The following is a 13,647-nucleotide window of genomic DNA, read 5'->3' on the forward strand; positions in this document are numbered from 1 at the left end:
CTCCCTAAATCAGTGTGTGCCGGCTTGCTGGTGCGCAGATTAGTCGCTCAGAAACGCATGTCCTGAGCTGACCCTTGGAGCTGGGTCTCTGCAGACTCTGGGCGAGCAGGGAACGTGCTTTTCTCCCCAGCCCTTCCTCTGCCTGAGGCGGAGGGCTCCTGCCCTGCTCAGCCCGAACCAGGTGTGGGACACCCTGCCCCAAAGGGCTCCCTCCCACCCGGCCCTGGAGCTGGGTCGGAGCTCCTCTCCGCTGCCCGGCTCCTGCGGGAGAAGCCCGGGGCGGCTTCTGCAGCTGTGCCCGAGCTGACAATTAATACCTCGCTAAACGGTTCTCGTTACTTAAGTGGGATCTGATTTTTCACAGCTGGGCTGCACGTGACCAGCACACACGAGGCCAGGGCTGGGTGCGGCCAGGCGCCGTGTCAGGGCGGTTGCTGCTCGCAGGTTTCAGCACGCTGGGGACATAAGCCCGTGCTAGCGCTTGTGTCGGACGTGAGGTCCCCCCTGTCCGCTCCCTCTGCGGTGCGTGGGAGGTTTGTCCCGCAGAGCTGCCGATGCGGAGAAACACCGGGGAGCCTCTGCTGCCCTTGCAGACGTTCACAGAGGTGGAAATGCCATGCTGAAACTCCCCCCATCGTCCCCCGCCTGCAGACCCGGCATTCTTGGGGGTTTTTCTTTTTTTTTAGATGCATGCGGTGCTTTAGCTGAGAGATAAGAATCTGAAATGGATAGCTGGGCCTGCCAAAGCCGATAAACCCTGTAAACAGCTCGGCTGGGCCCTGCCTGGCTTATTAAATGGTTCCACATGCGGGGGGCAGGATTTTTGCAGCGCCTGGGCACCGCTTCCCTGTCCGGCCCTGGCTGCGGAGGAGGACGTGGAAAGGGCCGCGTGGTTTTGGTTCAGAGAGGCTCGTGGCTGGGAGGCTGCAGTTTCCCCTCGATGGTAGATTTGCTGGGACCCAGTTCAATGCCCTCTGAGCACCCGAGTGACCGGACGGGCAGGGCGAGTAGAGGAGGGAAGAAAATAAAACCCAACACAAACCAACCCCCCAACAAAGGGCTGACAGCGCGTCCCTCACAGCAGGCTAAGGAGGCATGTTGCTAAATGACCTTGATGAAGTTGGAGGCTGCTGCTGTTTATCAGACGGAGTGAGGCGGGCAGCCCTGGCCTCCCCCTGCCTGTTTGCAGCACTGGGCAGGTTGGGGCTTTATTGGTGTTTATGACGACCGCTAATGGAAATGAAGCTGTGGGAAGTGGTGAGCCGGGCGGCCGCATCTCTGGTCCCAGCTTTGCCCCGGGGCTGCCCGACCCTGACCCTGACCCTGACCCTGACCCTGATCCTGGCACTGGTGCTGGCCCTGGGATGGTGCTCCCTCTGCAAGGGCGCGGGCGGCTGCGAGCTCCGGGCTCTCCAGCGCGTCTGGCAGCTGGCGCCTGCCGGAGCGCTTCGCCGCCGCCTGCACCGCAGCATCTCTGGCGTGGAGCGGTCCCCAGGCTGCCTGCAGCCCTGGTTAGAGGGAAGTTGCTGCAGAGAGGACGTGGAGGATAAGCTCGCCCTGAAGCCTCTCCGGGATCCGTGTCCCCCGGGGTACCCTGGAGCCGAGTCCCGTACCACTCTCCCGCGTGAGGAGCGCTGGGTCTTGGCTGGAGGTGGCCACAACAGGCTCCCAGCAGGAAGCCGTGTTGAGTCAGCAGCTTTGGGGGACGGTTGGGGCTGCTCAGACCCCCCTCTCGTGGAGCAGCCGTGTATCCGTTATGGTTTCCCCTCCCTCTGCTGAGGGTCTGGGTCCTTCCTTCCCCACCAGGGAGCAGGGGGACAGCGTGGAGGTCCCCAGCAAAGCCTGGTGGGGTGCCTGGGGGTCTCCCTCACCCAGCACTGGGGCCCGGGCGTCCATCCTGTCCCTCACCCGAGTGTCCCTGCTTGCACATCGGTGACATCCTCTCTCCTTCGTCTTCTCTGTTTCCTCAGAACAATTAGCAAACTGCACGGCCCTGGCCTGCCAGCACCACTGTGTGCCGACGCTGAGTGGACCAGCCTGCTACTGCAACAACTCCTTCCAGCTGGCCGAGGACAGGAGGAGCTGCAAAGGTCGGTACGGAGCGGGCAGAGCCGTCACCCCCAGCGTGGTGCTGGCGGCTTGACTGGGCTGTGGCCGATGCCGCCGTCGCGGCGGCAGTGCTGGGGCTCGGCCGTGTGGCCAAAGGGACTTGGGGCTCGGCAGACCCTGACCTTCACGGGGGAACGCGGGGCTGACGGGACGGGACTCTGCCTCTCTGCTGCCGTGGGGCCGTTACATGGATGCAGCTCCTGAAAGCCCGAGTGAGGACTATTGGGAAGGAGTAAGGAAAAGGCTTTGCCTTTGTGTACGGAGTCAGGGGCCATTGCTGGGCTTGTACGTGCTCCCGGCATCCGTGCCTCAGAGAGGATGCTGGAAAATAGGAGAGGGTCAGCGAGGAGTGATCAGATCAATGCGACGCCTGGAAACAAGTCTTGAAGTGAGAGATTGCAGCGGCTCCATCTCTTTCATTTATCTGAGCAGAGGTGAAAGGGGCCTTTATCAGCTCCCGCACGCACCTCTGGGGGCAAGAGCTCTCTGGTGGAGACTGCTCTTTCATCTAGCAGAAGAAAGAGCAGCATGCAAGCCAGGGGTTTGGAAGCTAAAGATTAGAGAAATTCAGACTGGAAATTGAGGTGCAGATTTTGCAGAGTGGGGGGGAGGGGCAGTGGATAATTAGGCCTTGAAAAGGCTCAGCTGTGAGGCAGGGATTGTCCTTTTGCTGCCTTGCTGCTGATGCTGGAGCAGAAAGCTGGGGGCTGCCCACAGGTGTCAAGAGGTGATGTTGGCCAGGTATTCCTCTGGAGGCTGTTGTGATGGTCCCTTCAGCTTGGGGATCATACCCTCCCCTGCAGCTCTGCCTTGGAGAAAAGGCGGAGCCTTTGTTCCCTCTTAAGACAGCTAAGGAGAGATGTTTGCTAGTCCAAACCTTGGAGTTTTTGTCTTCTTTTCCAGACTTTGATGAATGCACTGTCTACGGGACCTGCAGCCAGACATGCACCAACACGGAGGGCTCGTACACATGCAGCTGTGTTGAAGGATATCTCTTGCAGCCTGATAACAGATCCTGCAAAGCCAAGAATGGTGAGATCCTTGACAGGAGGAGTGTGTTGCTTCTGGGCAGCTCTGCAAAATGTGGCCGCCTGCCATATGTGTACCCCTGCCCCTGGTTCTTCACTTCAGGGTGCTCTTCCCTGAGGACTGTCCTGTGCTACCACCTCCTTGCTCCTGTCGGGTGGCATGTTGCGGTCTTGTTTTCACTGGAGCAGAAGGGCCGGGCTGCAGGCTGATACGGCGTTGCAGCCATGAGCTTCAGGTGCTCTGCCATGACCACCCTTCTCCCCTCCTTTCCCTGCCAGAACCCGTGGACCGCCCTCCTGTGCTGCTCATTGCCAACTCCCAGAACATCCTGGCCACCTACCTGAGCGGAGCCCCTGTGCCCAACATCACCCCCACCAGCGCCAAGCAGACCACAGCCATGGACTTCAACTACATTGAAGACACCGTGTGCTGGGTTCATGTGGGTGACAGTGCCTCCCAGACCATCCTCAAGTGCGCCAAGATCCCCAACCTGAAGGGCTTCGTGGAAGAGCGCTCCATCAACATCTCCCTCAGCCTACACCGTGAGTGCCTGCTCTCCTTTGGACCTTGCTCCCAGTCCTTGCTCCCCCAGTCTCCATCTCCTTTTGACAGCCTGAGCATCTCCAGCCAGCGGTGGGTGAAGCAGGGGTGTATTTTGGTAGGAGGCAGCTTTCCACAGGACTAGGCACCAAGTCTTCAGCACAAACATAGCTTTTGGCTTTCCTTCTCCTTCCCTTTTATTATTTCTAGCAAGTTTTGTGGTTTCTTTGTGTGAGCGTATGAGGAAAAACGATACAGTGAGGAGTGGAGATAGTACCTGTGTAGCAGGTTCTGGGACGGCAATTCTCATTGCTTCCTCTTTTGGTTTTCACCCTGTGTTTCCCTTGCCAAACCAGGCACTGGTCCCCACCCCAAGTAGTGACTGAGAACAGAATCCCGACAAAAAAGTGCCTCCCATCGGGCGGCTGCATGAGTCACCGGCGTAAGCGGCAAATGGTGGTTTCGTTCCACTTGTGTCTTCCTGGCTGTAATGATTGTGGTGACAGCTCCGTCTCCTGTTTGGGCTTGCTGGTCCCAGTTCAGCAGTCAGAATGGGAAGGAGAGTTACTTGCTGGGATTTTGGTGCTCTTTGACTCAGACCCGTGTCCATGCCTGCTCTCCTGAGAGCCTCTGCCCAGTGAGGGGTCCCGGCAGAAGCCGTGGGCTTCCAGGCACCTTTCTTGTGTGCTCTCACAGGTGCAGAGCAGCGGGGTTGGCGAGGTACCCCGAGAGGGGAGGTGGGTGGGTGCCGTCGCCGTCTAGCCAGGATGTGGGAAACTGCTCCCAGTGCTGTGCTGTCACTGATTTTATCCTTTGAAACCACAGACCAAGTGAGTCAGGGTGGAATTGGGGGTACCTGGGGTTTGCAGTGCATCTCCGTCAGGTTTTGCAGCCCTTAGTTTCCCTGGTGTCATCCTCCCACTGTCTTTTGCCTCCTGAAGTTAGGGGTGCTTCCAGGGGGAGGCTGTGTGCTGCCTGATGCAAGAGGGATCCCCTTCTTCCACAGACACAGGTGTTGTTACGCGATGAGCAATAGCTAACCTAGCAAATTAGTTGAACATGTATGAACTGATCTTTGCAAATGAGTAAAGGTCTCGGATGGATCTCGGAGCCGAGGGCGTTTCTCTGCCAAGGGCAATGTCGTGGTGCCCGGCTGCCAAGGGGGAACCAGCCGAGGCTCTGGCTGAAGCGTGGGGCGCGAGCCGGGGACCTGCGGGCCCCTGCTGCCCCTTGGGCTGTGTCGGGGCTGGGGTTCAGAAGGCTGCAGCCGCTGCACCCTGCCGAGGGTGTGTGCAGCATGGTTAATTTAAGCTTGCACTGTGTATTTTTAGGGCAGTGTGTATTTTTAGGGAGAGGCCTCACCCTTTGCTCTTGCAGGCGATAGCCTGACATTAGGCAGGACAGGACTCGGCTCTGCTCTCCGCTCCCCCCCCAGCGTTTAAGGAGGTCTGCTCTTACGTGCTCCTTCTGGCTCCTCTTAAGGCTTCCTCAGGCTGAGTTGTGGTCTGCCCGTAGTTCACGAGAGGAGCAGACAGCAGCATCGTGTAAAGCTCTGGCTGCGCCTTTCTTCCCATCAAGCTTAGTTTTAACATTGCAATTTCCTGCAGCTGGGAGCCGCAGCGGAGGCTGTGGTTCGTGGACGGCACGTGAGCTGTGAGCTGCAGGTTGGCCCAGGGGAAGGGGAACCGCTGGGATTTAGGTGGGAGGTTTTTGGGTGTTCCTGTAGTCAGCCCAGGTGACTTTCCACAGCCACATCCCCACACTGGGGGGGCCCCGAGCTTTCTGGGGTGCCTTCACCTGGCTGTGGACGGCGCGAGGCTGAGGGTGCAGCATCCCCAGGGATCGGTGACCTGGCTCCTGAATCGTGGCTGCAGGAGGAGCAACCATCCTGACCATGAGTAAGTGGTGGTGAGGTGTCAGTGCAGGATCAGGACCTGCAGCACAGACCGCAGCCCCTCCACCATACCCAGATGAGGTCGTTGGCCTGGCAGGCTTTTGGGGCGGTTGTTTGGGCTGCTCCAGCTCCAGGAAGTTAATCTGAGACACGACCTTTTAATTATGGTCACAAGGGGAAGGGAGCTCATAATGAGAGCGTGTTCAAGTCCAAACAAGAAAAGGTGCCTTGCTTTGCTTGGCCTCCTGATCGGTTGCGATAGCTCAGGGTGGGAAGAGGGGAATTCAGCTGACCTGGATGGGAAAGCACCTGCCCTTGCCTGGGGATGAAGGGAGCATTCCCATCCACAGGGAAGTGGGGACCAGCAGCTCCTGCGCGTGGTCCCTGCTGCTGTTGGGTGGAGGCTGCTTGCAGAGGAGCTGCAAAGGGATGCCTCCTCCGGTGTGAAGTATGAAACAACCTTGGGTTTGGGCTGAAGAGCACAACCACACGCTTGGGCACTGATTTTTAGCCCCAAGATGTGGGCTCGTGGTGTGGTCGTGCCATTAGCCTCCTTCCCTGCAGACTGCACTCTGGTGGGTATGTGCTGCCTGGAAACACTGGATTAGCAATAACAATCCAACACACCTCGGAAGAAGCAAGAACACAGCTCCTGTGCGTCTCCTGGCAGATCTTTCTTCTGCCTGGGAAGGGTGTGATGAAGGGCCTCCATTCACCCCTCCATTAACTGGCTCTGAGCTGCTGCCTCTGCCTTCCCTTGGGGACGGTGGCAGAGACCTGCAGCAGGGGCACATCTCAGAGGGTGCTGCGGGTGCCATTCGTGGCAGGTTGGGGTGCAGAGGGGATGGCAGCGGGCTACCCCGACCTGCTTGTTGGCTACGTGGCACTGGTTGCTTTTTATTCCTATTTCCCAAGGGAACGGTCCTTACACAGTTTTGCTGTGTGCTCCTGGCAGGCTGTGCAGCTCTGCACTGTATTTGGCAGGCGGCTGCCGGTGCGGGGCTGCATTCATGCCTGCACGGCCTCGGCTGGATCGCTGTGGGTTGGAGATGTGAGGAAACGTCCTCATGGGGCAGGGTTTGTTCATGAGCACAAGTTGGAGAAATGAGTTTTCCCCAGCCCTGGGTCTGATGCTGGGGGTTGTGTTGAGGAGATAATGTCACTCCCCCACTCCTCTCTGTCAGGACACTGGAGAGACCTGTGAATCCAATTAGTGGTTTCCCTCTTTATTTGCTTCTTTATGGCATTATCTGCTAACAGCAGGAGACAGGCTTCCCTGGTGCCTGCTGCTAATGGGGCTTGAGTTGGCATCTGATGGGGGAAGACTGATGCTGAAGGGCTGGAAATTAGCAGCCCCCAGCTGTCAGGGGTAGGTCTGGGCTGGTGAGATGTCACAGCCCGGCTCTCATAGCAGCCCTGCTTCCCTGCCTTTCTGTCCCGGCTCCCTTCCTGCAGAGAGATTAGTGTCACTTGTGTTGTGGGAGATGTGTTAAATGAATGCTATTAACAGGGCTTGGCAAGACCAACTGTACTCTGAAGCTTTGCTTTTCCCCCGGTCCTTGCACTGCTAACCCCTTTTTTCTATCTGCAATCTTGAGTACTGATGCACTTTTTCATGGTGACTGTCCCTTGGTTCCCAAATGCGCACTGCCTGTAGACATTTTTCACAGGCAATGATTTTCTCAGTTGATCTGAGCTGGCCGGTTCCCTACCCTCAGGTCTTTTTCCAGGGACACACTAAAAATCAGAGGCTGGTGAAGTCTTCCATCTCTTTCTCTTACAAAAAAACCACCTCATCTTGGAATTGAATTATGTCTCTCCGCCATCAGTCAGAGCCGACTGCGGTGGCTGGGAAGCCCTGGGCACCTCTCCAGCGTGGAGGTGACAGGGAGGACACGTGGGGCTCGGTGGCGGTGCCGGTGGCCAAGGAAGCCCCGGGCTAGTGCTGCAGAGCAGCCGAACCCGCTGCAGGCAGGTGTGGGGATGGCGTGGCCCCCCTCGTCAGGCAGGGGTCCAGCCCGTCACCGTCCCTGCCGGGAACTTGGAGGTGACACCTTCCCGCTCAGCCCCTGGAGCTCGGCTTCCCTCGGGGCTGCTCCCCGACTGCCGAGCGCCTGCCGGAGCACCCTCCGGGCTCAGCGCTGTGAGGAGGATGGGGGCACGAGCACGCGTGCGATGGCGTGGGAGCGGCGCAGGGGAGGGCTCGTCCTTGCTGCCAGCACTGAATTGCAACAAGGGGAACTTGTCTCGTCCTTCCTCCCTTTCTGCTCTCCCTCTCTCTCCCTCTCCTCTGCTCTGTGTGAAAATCCGGCGCTGTTTTTGACCGGGGAGGATCCTGGCAGGCATTGCACGTCCGCTTGCACTCAAGGACAGAAAGGCGCTTGGGGAGAGCCGCTCTCCGGAGCGCGCGGAGGCTTTTGCTCCACTGGCACCTGGCATCTGCTCGGACCAGTCGAACATCGCTGCTGCGAGCGGGGCGGCACAGGGCAGGTTCCCCAGACCCCCGCAGCCCCCGTCAGCCCCGACCCCTCCAGACCCAGCCTTACCACCTGCTTGGGGCTGGGGCAGCTGGTGCCCGGGGCAGGTTTTGCTCCAACGTGACAGCACTCGCATACAGGCGTGAAGGAGAGGAGCTGCCCCTGCCCTGCCTGTGCCTCGTCCCTGCGGACCCACCTTGCTCGGTGGCTGATCCCTGACCTCCAGGGACTTTCAGATCCCGTGGGTTTTCTCAACCAGATTCCAGCCGCCACGTGTTTCCCGAGACAATGTCCTCATTTATTTGGAGCTGGGCTTCCAAAGAATTTCAAAGCAAAATAACACACCAGAAAAAAAAAATCTGTTTCCAGGCCTTTGTGCTGCTCAGCCCTCCCGGCTGGGTGGCCCCTGGGTCGGTGCTGCCTCCCCGCTGCTGGGTGCTGCCCGAGCTCCTCAGGCACGGAGGCGAAGACGAGGGTATGGTGTGGGTCCTGCCCGGGGCTGGGATGCGGCCAGGCAGCTCCTGCCTGGACATCGGCTGGTCCGTGGCCCGACTCTGTGCCGGGGAAGCAGCAGGTCCTGGCTGGGGTGGTGGTTGCCTTGATTATAAATTCCCCGCCGCCGTTTCTGCTAAGATGAATGTGTGCAGAAAGCTTGCTGCATCCCATGGCCCGGCTGGAGACCTCCGCTCCCCCAGCTCTCCTTGCCGCTCAGCTCGACCCACTGCCCACGCCTGCCTCGTCCTGGGGTCAGGGCTGGCCGTTGGGGAGCGCGTGGCCCGGCTGCAGCTTTTTGGGGAGCCCCTGAGCTCTGTCTCAGAGCCCGGGACTGGAACAGAGAAGGGCGAGGGAAGCAGCCGTCCAGTCTGCGGTTGGATTTGTGCGACCTTAAATTGGATCTGTGCCCCCGTTCCCCGCAGGTGACACGAGAAGGTGGTCAGCCCTCCCTGGGGTGTGCACAGAGGGCTCTGGGGGTGAGAGCGGGTCAGGCGAGGAGCCCTCCGTAAGAGGACTCCGCTAACTGGCAGCAGCTTGACCCCGTGCCGGCCACCTCTCAGCCTCCGCGGCATTTGTGTGAGCGCTGCAATGGCGGCGTTAAAGCCTCGGCTCCGGCGTGGTGTGATCAAATGATACTCGGCTTTCAGGAAAAGGCAGGAGGAGTTCTTTGCTTTTACTATGGAAAAATACTAAGAGCATGTGTCAGGAGACCGAAACCTGGGTTTCTCAGTGGGTCTCCTGGCGGCTCCCCTTTCCCTGCTCTTTCTTTTTCCCCTTTCTCGGCCGACTCGTGACTTTTTGCACGGTCAGAACCAGCAGCTCTGCGGTGCCAGGGTTTGTTTCGCTGAATGCGTTTATTGTGCTGGAAGGTTGCTGGTGCCAGTACTGCTAATTCACGGCCCCAGAAGCCCAGGTGCCCGGAGCTCTGGTTCTCTCCCAGCACAGGGCAATGGCTGCAGGTTTGCTGATGTCCTGCAGTAACGGAGCTGGGGCCGTGACGGCCTTGCCCCGGCGCTGCCAGCGTGAGGATTGCGGCTGGCTCCCAGGCGGAGCGGGCAGGAATGTTGGCTGCTCAGCGGGACATGTCCAGGGCTGCTGGGAAAGGGCTGTGGAGGTTCCTTGATTTATTATTTCTTGTTTTAAGGTTTGTTATTTTCTTTTTCTTTTATAAAACAAGCCCCCAGGAAGGGGTTTGAAATATCAGGACATTTGATCCCAAGTGCATTATAAACCCTAAACGATAGCAATCTGGCCATTATTAAAATACCTTCCTGGGCAGCATCTATCTAAACAAGCATGTCTAGGAGGTTGTTTTCATTGACTCCATTTCAGCCCTGTTACTCGTAATGACCTGTCCTGTTGCCAATAAGCAGAAGAGCTGTAGGGTTTGGGATAAATTGATTTCAGGGAGATGTTGCTCTGCAGAGGAATCCAAGTACATTTCTTTCCCCACTTTGCATGGAAAGCTATTTTTCTTCCTTGCTGCCTCATCCTAGCCAAGAAAGAGGCTCCGATGTGAACTTACTTGGCAAGAAAGCAGGATGATTGGTAATTTCATTTGCTGATTCCTTTCTTTTTTTTTTTTTTTTTTTTTAACTGTTTATGGCTGTTCTCATAGCAGCGACGCATGAGAGCAAGGGATGGGTGCAGTGTCTGGGGCCAGTGTGCTCATGCCAGCGCATCAGCTCTTTGTGTTGGATGGGATGATGCCACGATGATTTTAATCGGTCTCTTAACAGCTTGCTGGTCTCTGTTCAGCCTGGAGGCGGATCTGCCGCGGAGACACTCAGGACCGCTCAGCGGCTCTGCCCAGCACCTCTGGCTTTAATTACCCATCAGTATTTCCCCACATGTGGGATGGGGATAAGGTCCCCAACGGGACTGAGACCGCCAGGAGCGGAGTGAGCTGGGCTGGGGTGGTTTCTGTTTCTCTCTGAGATTTGCTCAGCGGTCCGAGGGTGGCAGCATCCCCGTGTCGGGAGGGGATGGCTCTGCGGTGCTCGGGCTTGGCCAGATCTGCTGCCCGAGCTGCCGTCTCCCTTCCTTGTGGCCTCGCCGATCACCTGGGCTGCAATGGCAGAGTGGGGAAAGGTCTTCTCTGCCTCCCCCTTCCTGGCATGGGGAAGCCCCGTGCGGTCTCCCCCCCACCGCAGCAAGAGCCGCTCCCCTCTGTATCCCTCCGGCCAGCCCTGAGGCGTCAAGTGTGGGGTAAGCTGCATTCCCACGTTGCTGGAGACAAAAGTGTGAAATTAATGTCCTGAGTAATTGGGATCCTCTTGTGCATGGGGACGGGTTTGATTTTGAATGGACAGGATCGTGTTTATCCCTGCACACATCTTTCTGTCTGTCCCGCACTGCCGCCTGCCGTGCTTTTGCCAGGTTCACCGTGCTGCGGCCGAGCCCTGCGGGGATCATCTCTGCCCAGACTGGCCCTGTTTTTGCTTTCTTGTCCCCCCGCCCCCCAAAATCATTCTGATGACAATTTCTCAGGTTCCCGTTGAGCCTGTGTCTCTCTCCTCTCATCCAGAAGGAAGCCAAGCGCCCTGTCCCTCCGTCGGCCTCTGCTGAATATTTTTGCCCATAGAATGGCCTCATTAAGGCAGAGTAATTAGCGGTCCCTTGGCTGCCCTCCACGCAGCTGAGATGGAGCTTGCTCCATCTCTGTTCCTGCTCTTCCCACCTCTGGTTCCGCAGCCAGGCTCGCGCAGGGATGCTGCAGGGCTGAGTCGAGCCGTGGGGAAGGGGGCAGGTTTGGGACCGGGGAAGAGGCACAAGCTGTCTGGCAGGAAGGTGACAAAATGCTGCCCCAAGCGTCCCCCCACCAAGGAAGCTGGAGGCTGTGTCATCCTGGGGCTGCGCCTGGTGCTGGAGAGGTGCCGGTGGCCCCTGAGAGTTTCCCTTAGGATGCGGCTGGGGTGCTGTGCTGGCCGGGGTGGGGGTCCGAGGCATGGAGACGGTGCGAGCTGGGGGTCCGGGCAGCCCAGGGCTCCCTGGAGAAAGGTGATGCTCTGGCATCTTCCATTAACTGGCAGTGCCCCGAGGATGGCCAGGCTGGGGCTTTCCTCCCACAGCGCCCCAGTGACTGGGGGGCTGTGCAGCCCCGGGGGGACCGGTTTTACCTCCCGGGGAGTGTTTGGCTTGTGCGGGCATGCGTGTGCGCGGAGGCCACAAGGATCCTTCCGAGCGCCGAGTCAGATGTCCTGGATGTGGGCCACCAGCTTCCACCCAGCGGTTCCTTCTCTGAGCTAAACAGCTTAACAGAGGAGGTTTTAAATTTATTTACTTTTTAGCCTGGTTTTCTGAGGAAACAAGGCTGACGTGATGGTGGTGGCTGTGTGTGCCGGTGTCTGTCCCATCCACCGTCCCCTCCTCCCCATCTCGGAGCTGGCAGCAAGGCTTGAGGTGACGGCTCCTCGCACAAGGAGGTGTCTGTTCCTGGGGGCTGGGGGGGGCTGTACTGGACCCTCGAGGGGCATGGGCTGCCCGTCCGTCCCGCGGCCGGCGCCCTTCGGGGCTGGAGTTTGTCTTCGTGCCTGTCCTGTTAACATACTTCTAATTAAGGAAAATTGTCCCCAGGAGCAGTGTTTATCCATGGAGTATGTTGCCTCTACAGAGACGGTCTTGTTCTCTGGGGGAGAGGATGTCTGTGGAGGGAAGAGACAGAAATTCCTCCAGATTATGGTATTATGTAAATGTATCAAACGGATCATTCCCTATAAAAAGGAAAGTAGGAAACCAATGTATTTGAGAAGCCCTGGGGACTGCATTCCTGACGAGCCTCCGTTCCTCTTCTGGAGGCGTTTTTGAACCGAAACATTCGGCAGCTTCTCCAAGCTTTTTTCTGCAGCAGCCGCGTGTTGTTGGCTCTCCCGGTGCCCGGTGCTGCGGGGCGTGCAGTGCGGCTGCCTGCCTGGGCTTCTCGGTGGGTGGCAAGTTGGACACAGCCCCCCCTCACCCCTTGGGCTCTGGCTTGCGTGGGTTTTGCTGGGAGCAGGAGGATGCAGCGCCGACTGCCCTGGGAGGCTGCTCTCCGGGTGGCTTCTCCGCTTCTGATGCGGCACGGACAAGCAGTTTTGGTGCATTGTCTGCTTGGGCTGCAAACCACACGGTTATCCGTGTGTGTTTCTCTGCGGCTGGTCACTGCAGCCCAAATGCCTTAGGCACTTGTTTACTGCTAGGGCTTGTGTTAGGTCTGATCCACCATAGCTGAAGCAAAAAATGTGGGCTGTTCTTAGTAGATGCACTTGGATGTAAATATTCTTTATTTAAAAACAGCATGCAAATGTCAGCAGCAGAGCTCAGTCCAGCTCTTTTGTCTGTCCCGTGTGCTGGGGTAAGGATGGAAACACACTTCAGCAGAACGGGGGCAAGGACCTCTGTGCCTGGCATTGGAAGTGGTGATGCTTTCAGCTGCTTCAAAGGAGAGGCTTGCAAGCAGGGTTCCCAGCAGAGCTGGGACCTCTCCTGACCAGTGTCCCTGTCCTGCCCTGCTCCAGACACCCCATGGGGAGTGCTCCTTTTAGAGCACTAAATTGAGAAGTGGGATTTCTTCCAGGCTGCTGCAGTACAGAGCACTTATTTCCAAGCTCTTTGCACCTTCACCACTATAGGTGGTTTCTCTTCTTCCACGCTTAACTGTGCAAGAGTCAGGGCGAGCTGCTGAGTTGCATGCATCTTAACTGCAGCTGTTTCAGAACTGTGTCGAAATCCATGTTTTAGTCTGAGAGAAAATTGCGCATTTCCTTCCTCCTTGTGTCAGGCCACAATTGATGTATTTGCAGACTGCACAACAACTGATTCATGCAGAGGAAAGTTATGTGCTGGGTCAGCAAAGCTCGTTCCCCAAAAAACCCACAGCCTTGTGGTGCTTGACTAGTCGTGGGGTAAATCAGATGCTCCATGGCTAGGGTTAAGGGAGGGAGAACCACTGGCAGGAGCTGCTGTGAACAGCCGTTGAGTTGGTGACACGCTTGTGTCAAGGAGCTATTTGAGCGGGACAGGGTGCTCCCAGCCCCATCAAGCACAGGATGAAATTGGAATTGGGGAGGGGGAAGGTTATTGCTGAGAGTGCCTGGGAGGACTTGTAAGAGTTGTCAGTGCCAA

General features: G+C 57.8%; 1 protein-coding gene across 4 annotated transcripts in view; it reads left to right on the forward strand.

Annotated features, from left to right (window-relative positions):
• The window catches only part of LRP1 (LDL receptor related protein 1), a 91,473-nt gene that overhangs the window by 26,287 nt on the left and 51,539 nt on the right, over positions 1-13,647 (forward strand). For all 4 annotated transcript variants that reach the window (XR_012653357.1, XM_075049716.1, XM_075049717.1 and 1 more), the window contains 3 exons: positions 1,971-2,090; positions 3,013-3,141; positions 3,417-3,680. Coding sequence is in view for 3 of the 4 variants with exons in the window: in XM_075049716.1 (XP_074905817.1) it covers positions 1,971-2,090; positions 3,013-3,141; positions 3,417-3,680 (513 nt within the window). In the remaining variant the exon portion in view is untranslated. The remainder of the gene's footprint in view (positions 1-1,970; positions 2,091-3,012; positions 3,142-3,416; positions 3,681-13,647) is intronic.

Source organism: Buteo buteo, chromosome 17, assembly GCF_964188355.1.
Source record: "Buteo buteo chromosome 17, bButBut1.hap1.1, whole genome shotgun sequence".
Classification (NCBI taxonomy): Eukaryota; Metazoa; Chordata; class Aves; order Accipitriformes; family Accipitridae; genus Buteo; species Buteo buteo.